Raw genomic sequence first — 23,277 nt, 5'->3', positions numbered from 1 at the left:
GGGCTTTGAGACGAGCGGCGACGCGGAGGGGCGCGGCGGCGGCAGCGACCCAGTGCTCGGAGCCGGCGGCTCGGCTCTGCTCCCGGAGGCCGGTTCGGAGCTCGCCCGGTTCTCGGGGCGGCGGCGTCGGCAGCTGCTCCAGGTTACGGCCTAGGCCTAGGCGAAGCCTCGGGCTCGAGTGCGCCGAGGCGCCGGCGGAGGGCGCGACCCGGGCGGCAGGATGAGCGTGGAGGCGTACGGCCCCAGCTCGCAGACGCTCACCTTCTTGGACACTGAGGAGGCCGAGTTGCTCGGTGCCGACACCCAGGGTTCCGAGTTCGAGTTCACAGACTTCACCCTCCCCAGCCAGACGCAGACGCCCCCCGGAGGCCCCGGCGGCGCGGGAGGCCCGAGTGGAGCGGGCGCAGGCGGCGCGGCCGGCCAGCTCGACGCGCAAGTGAGCGGAGCGGCGCATGGCGGCGCCGGAAGCCGGGCGGGCGGGCGGGCGGGCGCGGGAGCTGCGGCGCCAGATCTCAGTTAACCAGCCCTGGGCCCCTGTGAGCCTGCCCCAGGTACAGATAGCAGGCCCCGGGTGCCCGCTTCACACTCTGACTCCTTAAAGGCCCTGTTAATTGGTCATGGATACCCACTTTGCATTCCTGTTTAACTGCCTTAGGTAACCGCCACCTGTCTTGAGTCCCCATAACCTGCCGTAGATAAAACTCTGCTACCTTACCCTGGTTGTCGTTTACTCGACCCTTCCCTAAATCTCTGCTTCCACCCTCAGCTACCTGTCCTAACTACCTATCCCATGTCCCATGTCCCTGCCACAGTCACTGCCACCTTTCTCCGGTTCCTGCCACCTCCTCTAGCTCCTTGCAGCTCTGGCCCAGCTCCCTGCCATCTCCTCTGATTCCCTACCTCTTGAACCACCTACTTGCCACCTGCACCTAAGTCTCTGCTACCTGCCCTGTTTCTTCTACCTATCCAAGTTGGGCAGTGACCTGCCTAAATGTCCTTCCTTCTGTAACACAGGATCTTCTCCGGCTCAAGCCTCATGCCAGAGCTGTCCTCACTCCCTTTTTGGGTGTGTCTGTGGTAACCTACCGTAGTCTCTCTCAGGCCTAAGATGACCTGTTCGCAGTTGCTATCTTCTGGGCCCAAAGTGCCCTCCTGGGTCACCTCTTTAGCTAGTCCAACCACATCATCCCACCCACTAGCCATTTCAATCCACCATCCCTCCAGCCAGGCCATTCGGGTTCAAGTTTGGGGGTCCCTGGAGCAAGGCAGAGCCAGGGTTTTGGCGCCTGTGGTGGAAGCAGCACACTCTAGGCTGGTTGGGGTGGCTGGAGAGGCCGTTGTCTGTTTGTTTTTCCTCCTGGGTTTGCCTGTTGCTGAAACCAGTGTTATGTAACTCCTAGGCTTTGCTTGGAAAAGTTGGGTTTGAGTTTTACTCCTCAGAGGCATTGACAGTGGGTATCACATGGGTGCCTCTGGGAGGGACTTCTGTTTTGAATGACAGGTGGCATAGTTATTTCAGCTTGGACTAGGAACTGGCCAGCACCTCATAGTCAGATTGCTCTCACTGTACAGCTTGTTTTCCTGTGTTCTCAGAGAGGAGCTGCAGGCTGGAGCTACAGGTGTGTCCCTATGCTGGGGCTAGGGAAACACCACCAGTCCTCATCAGTGATCTCAGACCTTCTTGTTGGGGGAGGGCCTTTGAGCTGGCTGGTTGAGTCATGCCTGTGGGTAGACCACCCACTTGGGCTCATTTTCCATCCTAGTAGGAGAGGGTTGACTCAGCCCCACAGCGATCGGGAACAGGTGTGTGTTGTTTCTAGCTGTTCACCTTTGGGGAGAGAGCTGGTTGCCTGGAGGAGTGAGATGACCCTGAAGGCCAGGCCTCCTGTTAGTTCCCCCACTGGGTAGACTTTTCCTTTTGGCTTCATCCACCTGGAGAGGGGAGAGAACTGTGGGGTCACCCACCATGCAGCAGGCTGTGATGGCACAGCTGGAAAGGCCAGGAGCAGAAGGTGGGGGGGTTGCTTCTTCTCAAGGTGTTTTAGCTCTAGCTGAAGTGCATCAGCAGACTTGTGTGTGTGCTCACATGGATGTGCCCTGCTCTGCCAGTTGAAATCGGAGATTGAGCCATGAGCTTCCACCCACCTGTGGCCTCTCTTAACATGAAATCGTTGTCCGGGAAGGGAGGGAGCACCTTCCATCCTGTCTTAGGAGGACATGCAACTGTGGGTGGAAAGTGAGCAGAATTACAAAGTGGAGAAAGTCCTCCCTTGCACAGCCAGACTCGTCTTTGAAGGTGAATGTCTTTGGTCATGGGCTCCTAGGAAGCTTCCCTGCCCAGTAGGTTGAGCTTTTCCTGCTGGCCCAGTGGTGGTTCTCCCCAACTTTACTGAAACAGAGTCATGGAGCCTGCACTCACCCCCAGAAAGCTAGCAGCACAGTGAACATCTCATCCTGAGTTCCTGCAAACCCCAGCTTCTCTTTGGCCATGCTAGTCCTGTGGCCTCTATGGATGACAATGTCCCAGGCCCTTCCTGTTGCTGAAGAGATGGCATGTTTTGGTTGTCCTGTGTCTGTCATCTTTGTGGCTCATTCCTTGGGAGTTCAGACACAACCATAGCCCTGTCCATGCTGGGCAGATACTAAATTGGTTGTTCACCAGCTCTGTGCCTGACTCTTCACTTGTTTTCAGGACCTCAGTGCTGGCTGACTGAGTGGCTGCACCGCACACAGCTGTCCCTGCTGACTCTGCTGCGGATTAGCGCCTGTGGGAGATGTTCTAGGGGAAGAAGCTTGTCCTGGAGTCCCATGTCACTACTGCTTAGGGGGCTGCTGGACTGCTATGCTGGCTCAGCAGGGATTTGATCCTGGAGTCTAGAGGTAGAGGACTATTGGGTCAATGCCAGAAACCCCCATTTTCTGTGTGAAAGGCCCCAGTGTTTGTCAGAACCCTGCAGGTCCAGATGGAATGTGCTGGCACTGCCCTGCAGAGTCCCCAAGATAGGCCAGGCTTTTTTCCCCCGATTCTTGACTCTTCCAGGTCTCTTTCTTCTGCGAGCACTGAAAGGTGATTTCAGGTCTCAGCTGTGTGCTGGCTTGTGGGAGAGACCTCTGGACTGCTCGGCTCCTGAGCACTGTTGTGGCCTTTCTTTCAGTGAAATCTGGTGGAAACAGGACCCGCTAATGGCGCAGTGAAGGGCTGCACCGTCCTGGCTGTGATGTGATGGGTCTTTGGGGACCTGTCACCACTGTCACATGCTTAGCACATAGGCCTTTCATCGTAAGTGAAATGGCGAAAATCAAAATGCTAGGATACTGGTACTGCTATGTTCCCGTACTGATGCCTTGGGGAATTTTAGTGACTTCAGTACCGCCTGAGACTCTTGCTGTGCTGCTGTGAATCCAGTACCTACCTCCTCCTGGTGAACCAGTAGGTGCAGGTGTCTTGCCCACACAGCACTAGATAGTGATAGTATGCAGGGAGAAGTGGCCTAGAGGCTGCTGGCTCAATGCCCTCAGCTGTCCTTGAAGTGAAATCTGTTCAGGGAGGGACACCAGTGTCTGCGGGCATTGCTGCTCAAACTCTGGAACTTTTGCACCTCATCCAGTCCTAGTCACAGAGCCATCTCGCTTGTCCTCTTCTCAGGGAACTTCCATCCTGCCTGTCTTCACTGTCTGGTGGGTCACACCACACCTGCTACTGCCAAAGCTAAAGACTTAGGTCCAGCCTCCTGCAGTGCCCTCAGTTAAAATGCTCCAGCCCTGAGTGCACATGTGCAGGGCGCACGACTCGGAGACTTGTTAAACTCAGCATCTTTACCTAGCTCTGTGTGCCAGGGGAGAGCAGACAGCCTCTCCCTACCTGTGAGGCCTTCACTGCTGGGCTCTGCAGCTGGAAAGTGGGACAGTGGTCTGCACAGAGTCCAGTATCCCCTTTACAACAGTGTCCACTAACCAGTGGTCACACATGAGGCAGATGGGGTCCTGAGGCCCTCTCTACACTCCTGGCTGGAACTGGCACCCCCTCTGCACCTCAAGTGTTCCTTCGTGCCCTCATAACCTCTTGGCAGCCTGTGGCCTGACTTCTACCCTCAGCCCCATAGTGCCTTTCTTTCCTCCTGCATGCAGGACTGATGGAGGAAGGCCTGGCCTTACTCATGGTATCCACTCAGCACTGTGAGGATGGTGGCAGTCAGAGTGACCTGAGTGCTTATGAAAGCCTTTAATGGTGCTGGCTTCTAAGTTGGGTGAGCGTGTGGCCTGGAGGGGGGAGGGACAGCGGGCACTATGATGTGCCCTAGGCAGAAAGGCCTTACATAGGGCTAAGTAGAGGACTGGCAGAGGTGGTACAGGGTGAAGCAGGGGATGCCATGGCAGTGCTGTGGACATGCCTCTGGACATGTGTGAGCAGCCTGTGAATGACGATGGCCCTGGAGCCCTCTCCTCCGGCTGCTGAGTAACCCTATCCCTCTGGTCTAGTGAGAGAAGAGGCCCCTAGAGCCTAGGTGTCGATGGTAGCCCACAATGTTAGCAGCTTGGGAGTCACTTCAGTGGGGTGCTTTTTATGGTTTTGGGCCAGTGTGCTCCAGCTCTTACGGGAGCATGCCTGCAGCACTGCTGCTTCCTCAGGACTCAAGTGCTTGGCTGTGGGGTGCAGCTCGCCTGGATGCCGTGGTGCGTTTGTCACCTAGGATGACTTCTGGCTTTGGTGGCTGACTCCTGACCATGTACTCTCAGGTTTGCTGTTTTCTGCTACCTACATGGTCCCATCCTTGTGTGCCTGTGAGGTACCGGTGAGCTCATAGCATACAGAATAGAGGTCAGAGACCTCAGGATGAAAAAAGGAGGCCTTCTTGCTGAACTGGACCCAGTGAGGTTGCCTTTGTTGTAGGTGAGAAGTGACTATGATTCAGCTTGGGTCCAAACTAAAGTTAAGAAAGTTCATAGCCACATAGATCAGGAGCGGCCCCAGCTGGGTCTTGATCAAGACACTAAGTCCTGTTCTCTTGAGGCTGGAAAGACCAGCTGAAGGGATGTGGCTATTCTGTGCATTGGGGGAGGGGTACCCCATTCTGTGCAGTTTCCACTCATCTCCTGCTTAGTTTTCAGGAGAACAAGAGATGATTCACTTTACATCCCAGCATTTGTGTTTTGGATTTCAGACGTGGATTTGGCTAAGACTCTTGGGGCCTCCTGGAGGACTGGCTCTCTCAGGGGTGGGGTTACTACAAGGAGCAGGCCAAACAGTGGCCCTGGGGCCGGGTACAGATTCAAGGCTGCCCTGATGGGTGCTGCACACCTCGAGGTGAGCTTAACTGAGGCTGACAGTGGTGCATGCCAAACAAGGTCTTGGGGCGCCAGCCAGCAGACTTAAGTGGTGTGATGCCCGTGAGTCCTGTAGTACACCTCTAGTCTGAGGTCACAGCATCACACAACGGAAACTTTCTACAAGTTTCTTCTGGAAGCAGGGTTTCCTTTCTGCACTGCTCTGTCCCAGGGTCTGAGTTCTATGTGTTTTGTAGGAATCAGTCTCCAGGCAGGTGACCGTTGTAGGTTTAATTCACTTGACAGCTTCCGGGTGGGCCCAAGTGTTGTATTAGAACAGACTTTCTCCTGGAGCGGGGCCCTGAACCCTTGAGTTGGCTGGGAAACCTATGGCATGACTTTTAGTCTGGTGAGGTTGTAGTGTGCCCTGGACTTCCTCATGGGACAAGGGCTCTGGCCCTGCTCTGTGCCAGGTGCTGTCCCTTGCTTTTAGCTCATTCTGTTACCATCTGGGACCAAATGTCCCTCTGAGAGTATAAGATGCTTGCCCTCAACAGTCACAGAATGTGTAGAGGTGGGCAGTCCATTGCCAGGCTGTGCACCGAGTCTGGAATCTTTTTTCCGGCTTGGCCTTTGTGGGGTACTGGAGAATCTTCCTTGTGTTTTTCTTATATTGCCTCTCAGGGTGACCAGGACTTCTCACCCTTAGCTTGCATGAGGGACATAAGCACAGTGCTGTTAGGACCTTGACGTCCTGGTAGTGTCTCACACCTGACTGACTCTACATGCAGAAAAAATATTTCCTTTTCTCCTTTTAAAAATTGTATTTTATTTTCAAGACAGGATCTCACTGTGGCACCCTGGCTTGCTTGGAGTTTTCTATAGATCAGGTTGGCCTTAGACTCTTATGTAGACCTGACTGGCCTTGGCCTTGAAGAGATCTGCTTCTCTCTACCTCCTGTTTCATTACAGTTGGCCTGGAAAGGCTGTTTCTTAATATGAACCTGCGACTGTCATGCAGCTCAGCAGTGGGTGCCCGCCCAGAAGTCAGTAGACAGCTTCCCTAGAGGAAATGGCTCTACAGTTGGGAGCACTGTCTGCTCTTGCACAGGACCTAGGTTCAATTCCCAGCACCAATGTGCTACACCTATCTGTACCTCCAAGATCTGATAACCCCACACAGATATACATGCAGGCAAAATCCCAATTTTTTATTTTATTTTATTTTTTTAAGAAGCAGCAGCTGAGTCAGGACCACTGAGACATCACCTTCCTTCCCAGCCCTGGGATACAGTCCAGCCTCTGTCCACAGTGGGGACCATCTGACAAAATTCCAGGCCAGGCACCACATGGGGTGGGGATTCGGGGGCTCACAAACACATGGGAAAGAGGACAGAGTGACTAACAGCGCATGCATGGTCATAGTAGGCATCAGCTGCATGGTCACTGGAATGATGGCGCAAGACCACCCTAGGATTCCATCTCAGCCCCATTTACATGGCTGGAAGACACCATGTATGGCAGAGACAGGCAGAAATCTGAGCTCTTGTGCCCATGTGGAGGATGGAAAATGGTGTGGCCTTGGGAGAATTGATGGCTCCTAGGAGCAGCAGGTGTGAAGGTGTGTGGGCCGGAGAATTGGTCCCTGTAGTAGGCACAGTTCTGGCAGTCACGATAGCCTCCTAGCCCCGCTTCGCCTTTTCTCAGGCCTGTAAGGACTTCTGTGTTAACCTTCAGATGAGCTTCTGTCTAGCAAGGCTGGGTTTTGAGGGAGGTGAGGGTCCTAAGCTGGTGTCCCACACAGGTCGTGGCTCAGGGAAGTGAGCCAGTCAGGTTCTGTCCCACTTACAGGCACTCCCTAGTATCCTTGTACACAGAAAGTGCATAATGGTCATAGCTCTGGAGAAGGAAGTATTTAGTGGCCATCATGGGACAGGCCTGTCATGGGGTGAGAAATAATGCCACTGATACACTTATGTGCTTACTTAAAAACAACCCCGGTGCAGCCCAACCTGGAACCTATAATAATCCTCCTACCTCCATACCTGGCTTACTCTATGACTTGAGGTTTTTGGTTTGGTTTGGTTTTTGTCGCAGTTTTAAAGGGACTCTTTGCAATGGCCTCTTGTCATCTAGAAATTGGGGCATTGGGGCCAGGACTGGAGAGAACGCTGGTAGAGCTCCTGCTGATGCATGATATCCTGGCTCTGTCCCAGTACTGAGGAAGACGAGTCCAAACTTACTTTGGACTTTTCTTGTCTAAAACCGCTTCTAGACCACAGAGCACACTCCCCGTGTCTGCCTCTGGAGTCAGTATAGACATGGGGTGACTGCGGCCTGACGAGTACACACAGACAAATGACCCAGCCATATAGGTGCATCTCGGTAGTGTTGGGAATCGCCCTGGGAATCCTGGCCTCTCATGGGCACCCTGTCTTTAGGATCTGAGAAGTGACTTGCAAATGCCTGCCTGCGGCTTGCAAGGCTCACATCCACAAGTGTCAGCTGGGGGCGGGGGACTGAATGGTGGGAACCTGTTGCTGAAGCACATGACTGATGGGTGGCGAGGGCTCACCATGGTTGATGAGGAGGTGTCTGTTTCTATCTCTTGGGTCTGAGTCCTGGTGCTCGGCCTGGGGGCTTTTCTACTTCTGGGCCCCTGGAGACACCCAGCTAGGGGAAGGAGCTAGTGCTCTGGGGATGGGGTTCCTGGGGTTATGGAGCCATGCCTCAGGCTCGCCGAGGCAGCGTGGTCTCGGTGGGATTTCAGTGCAGACATCCTGTGCTGTGACTCTGAGGCCCTCCCTGGGCCTTGCTTCTGCCTTATCCTGCAGCACCTTCGTGGTGGTTTGACTCAGGCTTGTGCCTTTGTGGTACACAACTTTTCCTAGGGTGTGTGTGATGGGTTTGTTCCTGTGCACCTCAGCTGTGCAGATAGTTTCTCTTGACTGCTTAGCTATGAACTCCATGACTGGGGGCCATCAGGCTGAGTGGCACCCTTTGGGATTGTGTTCTACTGTAGGTTGGACCAGAGGGCATCTTGCAGAACGGGGCTGTGGATGACAGTGTGGCCAAGACCAGTCAGCTGCTGGCTGAGCTCAACTTTGAAGAAGACGAAGAAGACACGTACTATACCAAGGACCTCCCAGTCCATGCCTGCAGGTAGGCTAGGAGGTGGCTCCAGTCCCTATTATTTGTCAGAACCCTGGACTTAGTACCTGACACCCCGAGTTCACGTAGCTCTGGGGGTTCTCCTGCACCGGCCCTTCTTGGTGGTTAGGAGCTAGAGAGGACCCAGGGAGTGTGTGGGTTGGGCTGTGTGATCAACTACGGTTCTAACCCCCATCAGAGTCATATGAGGGAGTGGAGGCTTAAAGAGTTGGAAAGTCTCAGCTCAGCTACCTAGTTCTCTTAGTCTTCATCGTCCTCCACCCCCCCCCGCCCCCACCCCCACCCCCCCCAGAGCTGGTGCCTTCACTGGAGCTTCTGCAGCCACCTGCTGCCTCTGCAGGGCGAGTTTGGCCTCTCTCCTCCACAGACCTTCCTTTCTCATGGCGCTCCTGATTTACATGTGTTTTCCAGAGCCCCTGGGCAGGCTGAGCTGGGTGCCCTAGTCCTCCTTTCTGCCACAGTAGACTAGTGAGCCAGCGAGAGCATGTTCTGGTCTGACAGCTCTTGCCCCAGCCTGCCCAGTGCACAACAGAGGTATGGAGAACCTGTGACTTAGGGTGCATAGGGTGCTGCATAGCACCACCAGCCTTTGAGCCAGGCCTGAGAGTTTGCTGGGTCCACAGTGCCTTCTGCTGAAGTCAGGTACTCCCCTGACCACACCTTGTTTCTAACCTGCAATCTGAGGGGAGGGGCCAGACCGCTTTGGCCTGTGCTGCCTGGCATCCGTGTTGCCCTCACCCTTCTGTGTTAGTGGAGGCGACTTTGTTACTTGACTTGCTGGTGTTGTGTTTAATGGAAACCAGAAGCTCTGTAAGAAGGACTTATCCCAGAGGCTGCGGGCCAGCACTGACTGCTGGAGTTTGGACTTTTCCAGTTACTGCGGAATCCATGATCCTGCCTGCGTGGTTTACTGCAATACCAGCAAGAAGTGGTTCTGCAATGGCCGAGGAAATACTTCTGGCAGGTAGCTGACAGCCATGCATGTGTGTTTAATCAGTGGCGCTTGGGCTGCAGTGAGTTACGATGACGTTGGAGTGAAGCGTGGAATGTGATGGCGCTGGTGAACCTGGGCTCCCTCTGACTGGTGTAACGTGAAACAGATGGTGGCGTGTGAACGCCTCGGCATGTTTACCCTTGATTGATTCTCTGGCTGGCTCATTCTGTGAGGAGTTTGGCTTAATTTCGTTCTTAGTCTGTGCCTGTCTCTCATGAGATGAGGCTGATACAGCCTACTTGTCCTTGTTCCTGGGAGGTTACGGGCATCCAGTTGGCGCCCCTCTGGGGCAATTGGTTCCAGATCCTAAGTCATTAGGAAGAACTAGAGTTGTCACCATCCCTGGGTGTTCCTACTGAGCCCCACTCCATTCTGGCTTTTCATAATGATGACAGGGTCCTCCCACTCCTTGAGATAATCAGAGCTGAGTCTGGTGTGCCTGTGCTCCACTGCCAGCAGGGGTCTGTTTCTCAGAACATATATTAGAATGCCACAGAAGCTTGTAGGTGCCAGGTCTGCAGAAAGGTTGGGAGGCAGGAGCCAGCATCTTTAAATGGTCTTATTCATCCTCTGGGACCAACGCATCCCATTCTCAGAAGGTTCTAGATACTTTAAGTGTTGCTACATTGGCACCAGTTCCTCCTGTGCAGAAAAAGCAATAGAATAAAGCTCACAGTAGGCAAGAAGGGCCTGTCCTGGATTGGGATGGGGAAAATTGGCCACTTAAGCAAGGCATCTAGTGGCCACTGTTAAAGAGGAGTCAGGTCTACAAAGCCAAGAGTGGCTGAATGGCTGCCAGAGGACTCTGGTGAAGGTTGTAATGGTGTCTTGCAAGATTAGCATCCCCTATAACAATCAGGAACAGCTGGCAGAGTTCATGGACCCTCTGGGATGAGCTGACCAGTTTGGCACAAGCCACCCTTGAGGTAGACCATGTCGTCGAATGTGGCAGCATGGAAGGAATGCGAGCTGCAGTCTTCAAAGCAGCCCTTTGCTGCATAGATTAGGAGGTGACCTGCAGGTAGGCATGGGAGAAAGGGGCCTCTTTTGGGGAGCCATACTATGCCCACCCAGCCATTAGTGGTATTAGAGGATCATGAACTGGGCCAGCTAAAGAAAATGGGAATGTAAGAAATTGCAGGGATTGTGAGCCAATGAATGGTTTCCTGCAGGCAGATGGGTTGGGGCAGGAGGTGTGACCACCTGTGTTAGAGGACCATGAAAGGTAGTACCCAGAGCATTTCCACGGGGGCCATAGATCTGCAAATGGTGAAAAGCCAGGCTTGGGGTGTTAACTGCCACTGTTTTCCTGGTTCCAGCCACATTGTAAATCACCTGGTGAGGGCAAAATGCAAGGAGGTGACGCTGCACAAGGATGGGCCCCTGGGTGAGACAGTGCTGGAATGCTACAACTGCGGCTGTCGCAACGTCTTCCTGCTGGGCTTCATTCCTGCAAAGGCTGACTCGGTAGTGGTGCTGCTGTGCAGGTGAGCTGCCTGTAGCAGCACAGGACTGGGTGGGACAGGGACTGTTGGGATCCAAGGGGCTTTTATGTGTATATTCTGGTCAAATTAGAAAATGAAGTCTGATCTTGTATAGTGGTTCAGGCTTTTAATTCCAGCACTTAGGAGGCAGAGGCAGGAGGACCTCTTGAGTTCAGGGCCAGCCTGGTCTACATAGAGTGTCCAGGACCAGCTACATAGTGAGACCCTGTCTCCAAAAAACTGAAAAAAGGAAGGAAGCAAGTCTACTGTGAGCTGGGGCCAGAGCTGAGGTGTGCGGATGCTGCTGGCTTCTGGCTAGTTAGAGACCTCCTGGGCCAAGTCCCAACCAGTTCTCTTGCCCCACACCTGCACAGGCAACCCTGTGCCAGCCAGAGCAGTCTAAAGGACATCAACTGGGACAGCTCCCAGTGGCAGCCCCTAATCCAGGACCGATGCTTCCTATCATGGCTGGTCAAGATTCCCTCAGAGCAGGAGCAGTTGCGGGCACGGCAGATCACTGCACAGCAGATCAACAAGCTGGAGGAGCTGTGGAAGGTGAGCCAACCAGAGAGGTTAGCCCAAGGCTGCAGAGACACAGAAGCACACAGCCAGCCTGACACTGGGGCTTTTGGGACATGGGGAGGAAAGACATGGCCTGGGGAACTTGCGGGGGCTAGTGGGTCTTTTTGCTGGCTGAAGGAGACAGAGTGGATGGTCTGAGTAGTTGGTTGAGGCTGTCATGAGATTTCCTGCTGCAGTGAGCATCTGTCCCAGAGGATGAGTCAGGGCTGGAGGTCAGGTGTGGGACTCTGGCTCCTACTGGAACTATCTGGATTGTTCAAATCTTGCTAGGGATGTCACTTGAGCATCCTTTAACCAGGAATCACAAGTAGTGTGGGACAAAGATGTTGTAAGCCTTTCCAGCTTAGTCTCTTTGCACTTGGATGGTCAGGTTCCAGTTACTGTGATGTACCTAGATTCTGTTCTGTTTCCCACAGTGGGGTTTATTGAGCTCAGTGGGTCTCAGGGGAGGCATGTGGGTGCAGAAATGTAAGAGATGGATGGACCTGGCTCACTGGGGGGTGTCCAGGACTCTAAGAGCCCTTGGTTGTGGACCTAGTGTTGCTCTGGGCCCTGGGGGTGCTCTTTACAGATTTCTTGGGGTCAGAATGCTACCGGACATGCCCACAACAGTAGGTTTAGAGCATAGACTCACAGCAAAGTGGCCATTCTCCACCCATGAGGATTTGTGCTCAGAGGCCACGCAAGCCCCAGATGGGTTCCTTCTGAGCTCTCGATTACTGGCCATGGGTTAAGCAGGGCGAGCACAGCACTATCTTTGGCCACAGGAAAACCCTTCAGCCACCCTGGAGGACCTGGAGAAGCCCGGCGTGGATGAGGAGCCACAGCACGTGCTCCTGCGGTATGAGGATGCTTACCAGTACCAGAACATCTTTGGGCCCCTGGTCAAGCTAGAAGCTGACTACGACAAGAAGCTGAAGGAGTCACAGGTGATGTGGTGCGGTGTGTAGGCTGGGTCTCTAACAGAGTCTTCTGAGGGTCAGGGGCTCTTCTAGGGCTTGAACCTGGATGGAACCAGAAACACAGACAGCATCAGACCAGAACTGTGGGCATTTTGAAAGAAGGCTAAAAGTGTTTCTTACTTTTAAAGTCAGAGAGAACCCCTTGTGTCTGGTTCACAACTTTGTCTGCAGCTCCAAGAACATTTCTGGGAGGTGGGCCCCATGCCACCAGTCCCCCAGGCACCTTCTCCCCACAGATTCTGGCGTGCAGGGCTCTCCTGAGGCTCTTTGCAAAGTCTACTGCTGGGGCCAGCTTGGGCAGCGGGTGTTGGGTGGGGGTGGGGGGGGTGTTTGTTGCTTCTTTCCCAGATGTTGGAGTTCCTGGCTGCGCAGTACAGGCATGGCCTCCCTAGAGGCCCCGTCCTATGGGGAGCCTGGCTCATGAGTGGCTGGTAGGCTAACTTGGCCCCTATTTCTCATATGTTCAGACTCAAGATAACATCACGGTCAGGTGGGACCTGGGCCTTAACAAGAAGAGAATCGCCTTCTTCACTTTGCCCAAGACTGACTCTGGTAATGAGGATTTAGTCATAATTTGGTTAAGAGGTGATTGTAAGTTTTAAAATATTTGTGACCATAAGTAGCCTAAAATCCCTAGTCCCCCGTATCACGTTCTTTTGTGAACTCTGCATGGTGGAGGCCACGGCCCTCTAGAAAGTGCTAACTCTGCTGCTCCTTCCTGCAAGATATGCGGCTCATGCAGGGCGACGAGATCTGTCTGCGGTACAAAGGGGACCTAGCACCCCTATGGAAGGGGATTGGCCATGTCATCAAGGTCCCCGATAGTATCCTTTGCTACATCAGCGGGAGGATGGGTGCCATAACAGGACTCCTGGCTGTCCCCAAGCCTTAACATGTGTGATTCCTTCCTGTCTTCCCTCTGTGTGGGACATGCACACGGTGGTACTATATATGCCCCACCTCAATGTTATTTGTGTGTCTCTGTGCACGTGCGTGTGCGTACACGTCTCTCTGTGTAATAGCCTGGAGTCAGACTACAGCAGTCCCCTTGGCCGACACCAAGGGGAACTGGTCTAGTGATGGATGGAGTGTCACTCAGGAGAACCAGAAGCCAGTGGCCCTATAGAGGGTAGCGGCTTTGAACAGGAAGCAGACTTAACTCAGCGTCCAGATTACGGTGATGAGATTGCTATTGAGCTCCGCAGCAGTGTGGGTGCGCCTGTGGAGGTGACCCATAACTTCCAGGTGGATTTTGTGTGGAAGTCAACCTCTTTTGATAGGTTTGTCCGCCTGTGCCCCAGGGTGATAGGGCCATGGGGACCCCTCCACCTCCATCCAGTACCTGTGGCCCACATGGATCCTCCACTGGCTCTTCCTACAGGATGCAAAGTGCACTGAAGACCTTTGCTGTGGATGAGACCTCTGTGTCAGGATACATCTACCACAAGCTGCTGGGCCACGAGGTGGAGGATGTGGTCATCAAGTGCCAGCTGCCAAAGCGCTTCACAGCTCAGGGGCTCCCTGACCTCAACCACTCTCAGGTGCCACTGGGACCCTAGGAGCAGGGCCTGTGGGCGTCTGTAGTGACCATAGCTCTGCTGAAACAACATCCTTGCAGGTGTATGCTGTAAAGACCGTGCTGCAGAGACCCCTCAGCCTCATCCAGGGCCCGCCAGGCACAGGGAAGACGGTGACATCCGCCACTATTGTCTACCACCTTGCTCGGCAGGGCAATGGGTAGGTGCTCAGTAGCAACAGCCTTGTGGGTGGGAGGGGGGCTGTTGCCTGGGCCACGGAGAAAGCGCGTGCAGTGTTGTAATACAGTTACTTTGTGTATCCCAAAGCCACATGGCTGCCTCACATGAATGAAAGGGTATGGGCGGCGTTCAGATTATGGTGGCTGGGTAGGGGACAGGAAACTTTACTTGCTCTGCCTTGGCATGGCTGCGCCTGCTGGAATCAGAGCTGTGCAGCTCCGCTTTTGGCCTTTGTTGAGCTTCCCTTGGTTATACTGACAGCCCACTCCACTCTGTGCAGGCCTGTGCTGGTCTGTGCCCCAAGTAACATCGCTGTGGACCAGCTCACAGAGAAGATCCACCAGACAGGACTGAAGGTTGTACGCCTCTGTGCCAAGAGCCGGGAGGCCATTGACTCCCCAGTGTCCTTCTTGGCTCTGCACAATCAGATCAGAAACATGGACAGGTGAGTATCTGCATCTGGGGGCTTGGTACAGGCTGCACCCTGCCATTGGCGCTGACTCCTGTGTGTTCTGTAGCATGCCTGAGCTACAGAAGCTGCAGCAGCTGAAGGACGAGACAGGTGAACTGTCGTCTGCGGATGAGAAGCGGTACCGGGCGCTCAAGCGCACAGCTGAGAGAGAGCTGCTCATGGTGAGTGTGGCGCCAGCCCAGGAGCCTTGGGGGCTGTTTCCTGTGGGCAGAAAGGCTTGAGAGACTTGTCCGAGTCAGGAGCATGGGAGCATTTGAAGGCCCCTGGTCTCTACATCTGTGCCCACAATCAGGGACACACAGCTGCTACTTCTGTCAGCCCCCTGGTTCTAACAAGCCAGGCTACCAAAGCTGGAGTCTCAGCCCTGGGGTTCTACCAGCTCGGCACTGTCCTGCAGACAGAGAGCTGTTTCTGTGCCCCAGAGGGTTGTTCCACCTCGAACATTCCTGCTCATGGTAGCCTGTGCTGGGGAGTGTGCCCCAGAGGGCTGTACCACCTTGAACATTTCTGCTCATGGTAGCCTGTGGTGCTGATATTTGGGTGGCAGAAGGAGTGGTTTGTTTAGTTGGGGAACTGCTTGTGGAAAGCCAACCTGGGGCAACACAGCTAACTCCGTCAGGAAAACATACACTCACACACAGTTGCTGAGTGGATATTGAGCAGGGCGACTGCCGTGGTAAGGTAGACTGCATGTGGGCCCTTACGCCTGTGCTTCTCCAGAACGCAGATGTCATCTGCTGCACCTGTGTGGGTGCTGGTGACCCAAGGCTGGCCAAGATGCAGTTCCGTTCCATCCTTATTGATGAGAGCACCCAGGCCACTGAGCCTGAGTGCATGGTGCCTGTGGTTCTTGGGGCCAAGCAGGTAGGTAGCTGCCACTTGAGTGGCTCCTGATGTCCTGTCCTGTAGCAGTGCTGGGTGGGTGGCACAAGATGTGCAAGAAGTCCATGTGGTCCGCTGCTGCCACTTCCTGCTGTGCAGTGTGAGGACAGTGCGCACTCACAGTCTTGCTTTTGGATGGTGGAGGTGAACCCCAGTCGGGGGAGGGGGCACTGGGCTGGCTAGAGCCTGAGGTGTTGACTTGAGGGACTTCTTGCCACAGCTGATCCTCGTGGGCGACCACTGTCAGCTGGGCCCTGTGGTGATGTGCAAAAAGGCAGCCAAGGCCGGACTGTCACAGTCGCTCTTCGAGCGCCTGGTGGTGCTTGGCATCCGGCCCATCCGCCTGCAGGTGCAGTACCGCATGCACCCCGCACTCAGCGCCTTCCCATCCAACATCTTCTACGAGGGCTCATTGCAGAATGGTGTCACTGCAGGTAACAGTTGGGCCTCCCTAACTCACACCAGCACTTTCAGCACAGTGTTGCTGGGCCATGTGCTCCGGAGTATGTGGTGACCACACAGAGCTGGTCTGTTATGGCAGGCTTCCTGCTGGAGAGTTCTCTTCCACAATGGCCAGGACACACACTGGCTCTAACCCCCGTGGCTGTTGGCTTCATGCTGGGTGGTGAACTAAGGGCTTCACAGAGGCCCTGGACAGTCCCAGGCTGTGCACCTCAATCAGCCACCACAACAAAGGCAGATACCAGCCTGGGCCCAGCTGTCGTCCATGCAGTCTGACTGTGGAGTAGAGGGATTTGACCACAAGGAAGAGGCCACTATCTCGTTTTAGCAGTATAAAGTTATTTCTCATAAAAATTTATAACATCTTTAATCCCAGCACTCAGGTAGCCAGAGCTACCACAGTGAGACCCCATTTCAACACACACACAGCTTCAGCAGTGGGTTTATTTCTCAGTGAGTCCATGTGGATTTGAGTGCCTGCATTTGATGAATTCAGACGGAGAGTGCAGCTCAGATCTGTGCCGTGTGGCCTGGCATGGGAATCCCAGCAGCCATAGGCAGGGAGGCCACTGCTCTGCCAGCTGTGGCCTATGCTGCTGCCCAAGTATGGGAGCATTCCCTGGGAGTTTCCTGTTCTCTGCTGCTCCTTACGACTCAGGTGTCACAGTTGAGATGCTGGGAGAGGCCTGCATGTCCCTGGCTAAGCTGTACCAGGACAGACCCTGCCTGGTGGGCACCAGAGAGTTCCTCTGGTACCATGGCCTGCCCCCACCTAGGTTGTGTGTGCCTCTGTGGGTGGCTGTTATGCCCCAAACTCCAATGACAAGTTCAAAGGACCATGCTATGCTTCCCTGGTACACTGGAGGGCCTAGGGCAAGGTGCCCTCCAGTGCCAGCTTCCTTCACTAGTGAGGGGCTGTGACACATTTGACCCTTGGGAGGAAGGTCCCTGGTAAGGGATAAGCTGATAGGAGTGGATTTAGCATCTAGGGTGTGAGGATCACACCCTATTTATTCAGTGGGAAGCCTGAATAAACCTAGAGTAGTGGCAGCCAAGGGGTGCAGTGCGGCGCCTAGGTCAGCAGGGTATTGATGGATAGGCCCAGGATTGATGTGAGGATCAGGGTCTGTAGACAAACTTGCTTGTGACAGGTGCCACTCACTGGTCTCACTGTCATGGCTCTGGATCCCCTAAATTGCAGTGGTGTAGCCTCTAGGGAACTGAGAATGTCTCCTGTTCCTAGTGATGCCTTAAACAGTGTTGGCCTGGTCCCTTGGCTGCCCTCTTCTGGCTCGGGAGCCCTGGAGACAGTACCACTGGCACGGTGACCTCACTTTTCTCAAGTGTCTGTGCACTTAGAGCCCTGGTGTTTCTCAGCAGTGACGCTTCTGTCTTCCCCGACACAGCGGATCGTGTCAAGAAGGGCTTTGACTTCCAGTGGCCACAGCCTGACAAGCCCATGTTCTTCTACGTGACACAGGGCCAGGAGGAGATTGCCAGCTCTGGCACGTCCTACCTCAACAGGTGTGCAGCTTCGGCCCGTGCCCCATAGCATCTCATTCCCTGGGTTGCTGTTCTTGTCAGTGAAGGGAAGGTGTGGGTGACCGTCACGTGCTCTCCAGTTCCCCCGTGGTTGCTTTAAATTGTATCAGGCTGGGGACAGGCTGTAGGGAGCCTGTCATTGACAGCCAGATGTTCTTAGGACGGAGGCAGCTAATGTGGAGAAGATAACTACAAAGCTGCTGAAGGCAGGTGCCAAGCCTGACCAGATTGGCATCATCACACCCTACGAGGGCCAGCGCTCCTACCTGGTGCAATACATGCAGTTCAGTGGCTCCCTGCACACCAAGCTCTACCAGGTAGGCTGTCAAAGGTGCCCTGAGGGCCAGAGCTGAGTGCAGCTTTCCTGGTGACCAGAGACGACTGCACATAGTAGAAGAAAAGGGCAAGTCCTGTTGTCACATGCTGTGGGGTATGTGCAAGGGCACAGCAGATAATGCATTAAAAGGTGCCTTGGCGTGTTGAGCAGCGAGAAGCAAGCACATGACCACACATTGCCAGCATCATGGGTGAGGCTGCCTGATGTGCTGCAGGTCAGAGTAGCTTCTGGGCTGGTGTGTGATGAGTGCTGCCTTTGATGTCAGCGCCCTGCCGGCACAGAAGAGCAGAGTGAGCCCCAGGACTGCCAGGGCTACACAGTAAGACTTTGTAGTAGAGCAGGACAGTTGGTGCCACCTAGGGGACGTGGTACTTGCACCCTAACGGAAGCTCAGCACAGTGTCCTGAACATGTGACAGATGTGGAGCTCTGGTGATCTTATGTTGGGTTGTACCAGGGATTGTACCATGCAGTCTCCACTTCTCCATCCCTGGGGACGTGTAACAGCCAAGCGACGAGGCAGGACTGTGGCTGACAGGGCATTGTCTCATTCAGGAAGTGGAGATTGCCAGTGTGGATGCCTTCCAGGGCCGGGAGAAGGACTTCATCATTCTGTCCTGTGTGCGTGCCAACGAGCACCAGGGCATTGGGTTCCTGAATGACCCCCGGCGTCTCAATGTGGCCCTCACCAGAGCGAGGTAGGCAGCTGCCCATTGCTACCTTCCACCAGCCAGCAACAAGAAGCCCCTTCCTTTGCCCCACTCTCCGTGTCTGTCCTGGAAGTGTGCTCAGACCTGGTGTGTCCCTGCGTCTCTGGTATCCTGTCCTTCTTTTTCTGCTTGGGTCATGATTGGTTCCAGTTGCTCAGCTTTTTAATGTTTTACCTCATTTATTGACCAGTGTTGGGTTCTTGGCACCCAGCTCTTAATATTCAGGGTGCCAACCCTAGACACTGCAGTCATGTGGGTGTGGCCCTGAGCTCTTAGCATGTCTGTTGCCCTACAGATATGGTGTGATCATTGTGGGTAACCCAAAGGCGCTGTCAAAGCAGCCACTGTGGAACCACCTGCTGAGTTACTACAAGGAGCAGAAGGCGCTGGTGGAAGGGCCGCTCAACAACCTGCGTGAGAGCCTCATGCAGTTCAGCAAGCCTCGCAAGCTCGTCAACACCGTCAACCCGGTGGGCCAACGGGCTGGCCCAGGGCCTGGGAAAGCTGGGAGCTCTTAGCCCCTGCTGCTGTTGACTGACACATTCCTCGCTCTTGTGCCACCCTGCAGGGGGCCCGCTTCATGACTACAGCCATGTATGATGCCCGTGAGGCCATCATCCCTGGATCTGTCTATGACCGCAGTAGCCAGGGTAAGTTTTCCTGGCAACCACCAGTATGTTGACCTTCCCATGTCCCAGTCTGGACCTGCCAACCCCTGGGTGGCCTCCCAGACTCAGTCCTTGACCTCCATTTAGAGCTTTCCCAGTTGGTCAATGTGGCTTCTCCAAGCAGGTCCTTGGGCCCCTTCTAAGACCCCCAGAGCTGCCTCTGCTAGGATTTGTACCATTGTCCCTCTGCTGCCACAGGGGCCACCTGTCTGCAGTCAGCTGCCTGAGTACTACTGCCCTGTGTACCCTGAGGCAAGCCTGTGTGTACCTCAGTCAGACTGGCCTCTGTTTTCTAGAAGATTCTGAATTGCCTAGAAACTCCTTATGGACAGAGTCTCACCTACCTCTCAGTCTCTTACCCTCTACTAGCACTCACACTCAGCCCCCGTCTGCTGGTCTGCTTGACTGGCCTAGCATCTACCACTGCACTGTGGCCCTGCCTCTGACTCCTGGTGTCTTGCAGGCCGGCCCTCAAACATGTACTTCCAGACCCACGACCAGATTGGCATGATCAGTGCAGGTCCTAGCCATGTGGCCGCCATGAACATCCCCATTCCCTTCAACCTGGTCATGCCTCCCATGCCACCGCCTGGGTACTTTGGACAGGCCAACGGGCCCGCTGCTGGTAAATGGCTTTATCCCTGCCCTGGGTCCTCTCTGAACGCCAGGCTTTTAGGTGGAGCGTGCAGTCTTTCACTGCTGTCTTTCAGGCCGAGGCACCCCAAAAAGCAAGACTGGCCGTGGAGGCCGCCAGAAGAATCGCTTTGGGCTTCCAGGGCCCAGCCAGACCACCCTTCCCAACAGCCAGGCCAGCCAGGATGTGGCCTCACAGCCCTTTTCGCAGGGCGCCCTCACCCAGGGCTATGTGTCCATGAGCCAGCCCTCCCAGATGAGTCAGCCCGGCCTTTCCCAGCCAGAGCTGTCCCAGGTTGGGCCCTCAGCAGCACAGGGTGGAGGGGGAGAGGAGGGGTGCGGGACCCTGCCTGGACTGTGCTGTGGGCCCTGGGCCTGTCACCCTGCCACACAGTATGGGTTTCTTCCCAGACTCCAGAGAATGAGGGTTGGTGGGAGTCCTGCCTTGCTCACTCTAGCTTTCCCTTTCAGGACAGCTACCTCGGTGATGAGTTTAAGTCACAGATTGACGTGGCACTCTCGCAAGACTCCACTTACCAGGGAGAGCGGGCATACCAGCACGGCGGGGTCACCGGGCTGTCCCAGTACTAGAAGGCAAGTGCCCTAGTGGGCTCAACCCCCTGTAACCAAGTACAGATGAATGTGGGGTGTGGGCAGGTTCTGCTTCTGCTTGGCCATGACACCCCTCACCCCTGTCCCTGATTACAGGTGGCGGCGAAAGAGCTAAGCTATGTGGCTTAGTCTATCAGCATCTTATTCTGGGTAATAAAAAATAAAAATAAATGGATACCTGTTTTCCACTGCTAAAACTGAAGCACCACTGTGTGAGCAGCCGAGGAGAGGAGAGGAGAGAGGAGCGAGAGCGAGCGGAGAGCGGCCAGGGAGGACGACGGAGTGGAGCGCCGAGGAGCGGGCGCCCCCTGCGGGCGGCGAGAGGAGAGAGGCCCGCACCGCTACGAGGCCGGCCCGGCGCCGAGCCCGCCAGAGGGAGAGGCCTCGCCAGGACCGGCCCGCTGTTCTTTTTCTTTGTTTCTCGTGATTTGAGGGGCTATGTTTTAGCAGGACGAACTTAGCGTTTCTGTGCCCGAGCGGGCGGCCAGGAGCGTCATGGCGCGGTCCCAGCGCAAAGGGGTTTCATTTAAAGAAAATATGGTGTTTGGGTTTTTTGTTTTGTTTTTTCTTTTTTTTTTTTCAAGAATTCTTTCAAAGGAGTATGGGAAGTAATTTGATCAGTTGTCTCTAAGACCTTAGTGGTGGACCTAGGAGATGCAAGAAGTTTCCAGAGAGGCCGCGCTAAGAAGCCTGAGCCCCGCAGCCTGGGATCACCGCCTGCACCATGGCCAGAGGATTTGTTTTGCGTTTGAGCTTCAGAGGCTGCAGGCAAACTCCTGAGCGTGACCAATGCGTGACGGCCCGCGGGTTCTTCCCCGTCGTGGGTGGAGGTCTCATTGCTGGGCGCCCTGCCACGGCCCCCCAACCTCCCGCAGCGGCCACCAGACCCCTACCCAGGCACACCTGCGCCAACGCAATGGAACTTAATTTTTGGTCAAATTTGTTTTAAGCTTTTTGTCACCAATAAAACATGAACAAATGGTCCTTGCTTTCGCGTGGGGCCGTCCCTGCAGGGGTGTCCCGGGTAGTTAGCGGCAGCCACACTCGTCCACCACCATGTCCTCGTAGTGTCGCAACACCACATTATCGCTGTTGTCGAAGAAGAGCACGGAGATGGGCGACAGGCGCGCGGGCACGCAGCAGGGCGGGCCCACGCCCGAAGTCGGGGCTGCCGCGTGCATGAGCGCATGCAGCACGGCGTGGTTGAGCACGGGCGGCCCACTGGGTCCCTGTAGCGCTTCAGGCAGCGTACACGCGCCCTGGCAGAAGTTAGCCAAGAAGCCGCGCGGTGCAATCACCCAGTGGTGCCAGCCCATCTCCCGGAAGCTCACGTGCAACCGTCTTGTGCGACACGCGCCCCCGGGACCACCGCCCACCCCTTGCTCGGTGTGGCGCCGCAATCGCGGCGGAGGGCACAAGCGCGCGTCTAGCGTCACCAGCAGCAGCGAGGCCTCAGCCAGCCGCGCGCAAACAGTGGTGGCTCCACGGTGCAGCGCCAGCGCCAGGCGCAGGGTGCGGGGCATTGACGCGTTGGCGGCTACCGCGGCCCCCAGTAGGTCTGCGCGTACTGGCAGCCCGGGTGCCACAGGCACGCGCAGCAGCTCAGGCCCGGGAAGCTCGGCCTTGGCTGACAGTGCCACGCTTAGCTCCCACCCATGCGTATCTTCGTTCTCAGCCTCCAGCCGCAACTCCAGACGCGCACGTGTTGGGTGCTCGGCAGGCTCCACACCCGACAGGTCGAAGGTGACAGTCCACTTGGGGCACAGCCCCGAGGTCCTGGTGGGTCCTGGGGGTCTGGAGAACAGACCTGAAAGGACAAGGAGAGAGCGGACATAGCGTGGCGTCCCAGACAACGGGCTGAAACGAGGAGGAAGGGGAGCAAAGAGAGGCAGGGGCGCATCTGCAGGGCACTGATGACGGATGGGTGGGGGCAGGGCGCCAGATACAAGGAAGAGACACTGTGGGGTGCCGTGCCTGTACTTGGAGACAGGGGCAGATGGAGATGAGCCAACCAGCACCTAGGGCCCCCGGAAAATGACCCGAAGGAAAGCATCAAAGGGTGTGAGGTCTGTGTCCTTGCGCCCAGGGGACTAAAAAACAGGGTCCTAGCTTGCTAGCGGCTGGACTGGGCGCGTTGGGCCTCGGCCTCATGGCCCTTGTCCCACCACAAAACCCCCACTCACCGCTGTCCGGGATGTGGCGCACGATGTTTCCGGCGACCCCCAGTTCCTCCACGTGGCACGGTCGCAGAGGGTACCCTGTTCTGGCCTCCCGGGGGTCGCGGCGGCGAAACAGGCGCCACATGACAGGAGGCACAGGCCGAGGCGTCGGGATGGCCCGGGGCACTTCGTGCAGCCCGAGAGCCTGGAGCAGGACGGTAGCGGCGGAGCCCGAGGGTGCTGGTGCGCGGGCAGGGGGCGTTGAGGGCAGCAGGAACAGGAGCAGAAAGAGGTGGCAACCCGGGCGGCGGCGGACGGGAAGCATTTTTCTCCCAGGTGGTGTACAAGAGGGTCCACTGCGTCCGGGACCGGTGGGCTGGTGGCCGCAGGTCCGGGGGGGCTTTGCAGTCCTAGAGGGGGCGTGTCCGAACCCCACTGTTCTGGAGGGCAGGAGTGGGCGGCGGTCCCAAGGTGGGTGGTCTAGAGTTAACCTGGAGGGCAGAACTGCTGGCGGCCGGGGGTCCCTGGAGAAGAATCTCATCCTGCATTTTAGGGTGGGGCCGGCGTCCTGGGAGCAAGGCCTTGC

At 55.6% G+C, this 23,277-nt stretch overlaps 2 protein-coding genes across 5 annotated transcripts; one reads left to right on the top strand and one right to left on the bottom strand.

Moving 5' to 3' along the window:
• On the top strand, positions 1–21,514 carry Upf1 (UPF1 RNA helicase and ATPase). 4 transcript variants are annotated; one of them, XM_085680490.2, is made up of 24 exons: positions 1–436; positions 8,288–8,427; positions 9,311–9,400; positions 10,750–10,917; positions 11,289–11,469; positions 12,264–12,425; positions 12,926–13,010; positions 13,184–13,282; positions 13,630–13,738; positions 13,840–13,999; positions 14,077–14,195; positions 14,496–14,660; positions 14,734–14,848; positions 15,408–15,551; positions 15,790–16,003; positions 17,438–17,555; positions 17,734–17,890; positions 18,465–18,607; positions 18,915–19,089; positions 19,188–19,269; positions 19,751–19,912; positions 19,998–20,215; positions 20,392–20,514; positions 20,629–21,514. In XM_085680490.2, exons 1-23 carry the CDS (start codon positions 221–223, stop codon positions 20,509–20,511), a joined length of 3,342 nt encoding a protein of 1,113 aa, XP_085536616.1. In that variant the 5' UTR covers positions 1–220; the 3' UTR covers positions 20,512–20,514; positions 20,629–21,514. The 4 variants fall into 4 exon arrangements, with proteins under 4 accessions (XP_085536616.1, XP_085536615.1, XP_085536614.1 ...); XM_085680489.2 differs by having other exon boundaries at positions 13,612–13,738; XM_085680488.2 differs by having other exon boundaries at positions 12,926–13,043.
• Gdf1 (growth differentiation factor 1) lies at positions 21,456–23,232 on the bottom strand. Its single transcript, XM_048427300.2, has 2 exons — positions 22,716–23,232; positions 21,456–22,339 (listed from the first exon to the last, which is right to left on the bottom strand). Exons 1-2 carry the CDS (start codon positions 23,230–23,232, stop codon positions 21,561–21,563), a joined length of 1,296 nt encoding a protein of 431 aa, XP_048283257.1. The 3' UTR covers positions 21,456–21,560.
• Between the last annotated feature and the right edge of the window lie 45 nt (positions 23,233–23,277).

Source organism: Myodes glareolus, chromosome 23, assembly GCF_982192425.1.
Source record: "Myodes glareolus chromosome 23, mMyoGla1.1, whole genome shotgun sequence".
Classification (NCBI taxonomy): Eukaryota; Metazoa; Chordata; class Mammalia; order Rodentia; family Cricetidae; genus Myodes; species Myodes glareolus.
The sequence above is the reverse complement of the archived record's forward strand: the minus strand, read 5'-3'. Positions and strand labels throughout refer to the sequence as shown.

Excerpts from the sequence above, each read along its gene's own strand:
- Upf1 (XM_085680487.2), top strand. The coding sequence starts at position 221 with ATGAGCGTGGAGGCGTACGGCCCCAGCTCGCAGACGCTCACCTTCTTG. Across the intron at positions 13,739-13,839 it reads AAGTCAACCTCTTTTGATAG|GATGCAAAGTGCACTGAAGA; the intron begins GTTTGTCCGCCT and ends CTCTTCCTACAG. Across the intron at positions 20,216-20,391 it reads CCCAGCCAGAGCTGTCCCAG|GACAGCTACCTCGGTGATGA; the intron begins GTTGGGCCCTCA and ends TTTCCCTTTCAG.
- Gdf1 (XM_048427300.2), bottom strand. The coding sequence starts at position 23,232 with ATGAGATTCTTCTCCAGGGACCCCCGGCCGCCAGCAGTTCTGCCCTCC. Across the intron at positions 22,340-22,715 it reads GCGCCACATCCCGGACAGCG|GTCTGTTCTCCAGACCCCCA; the intron begins GTGAGTGGGGGT and ends TTGTCCTTTCAG.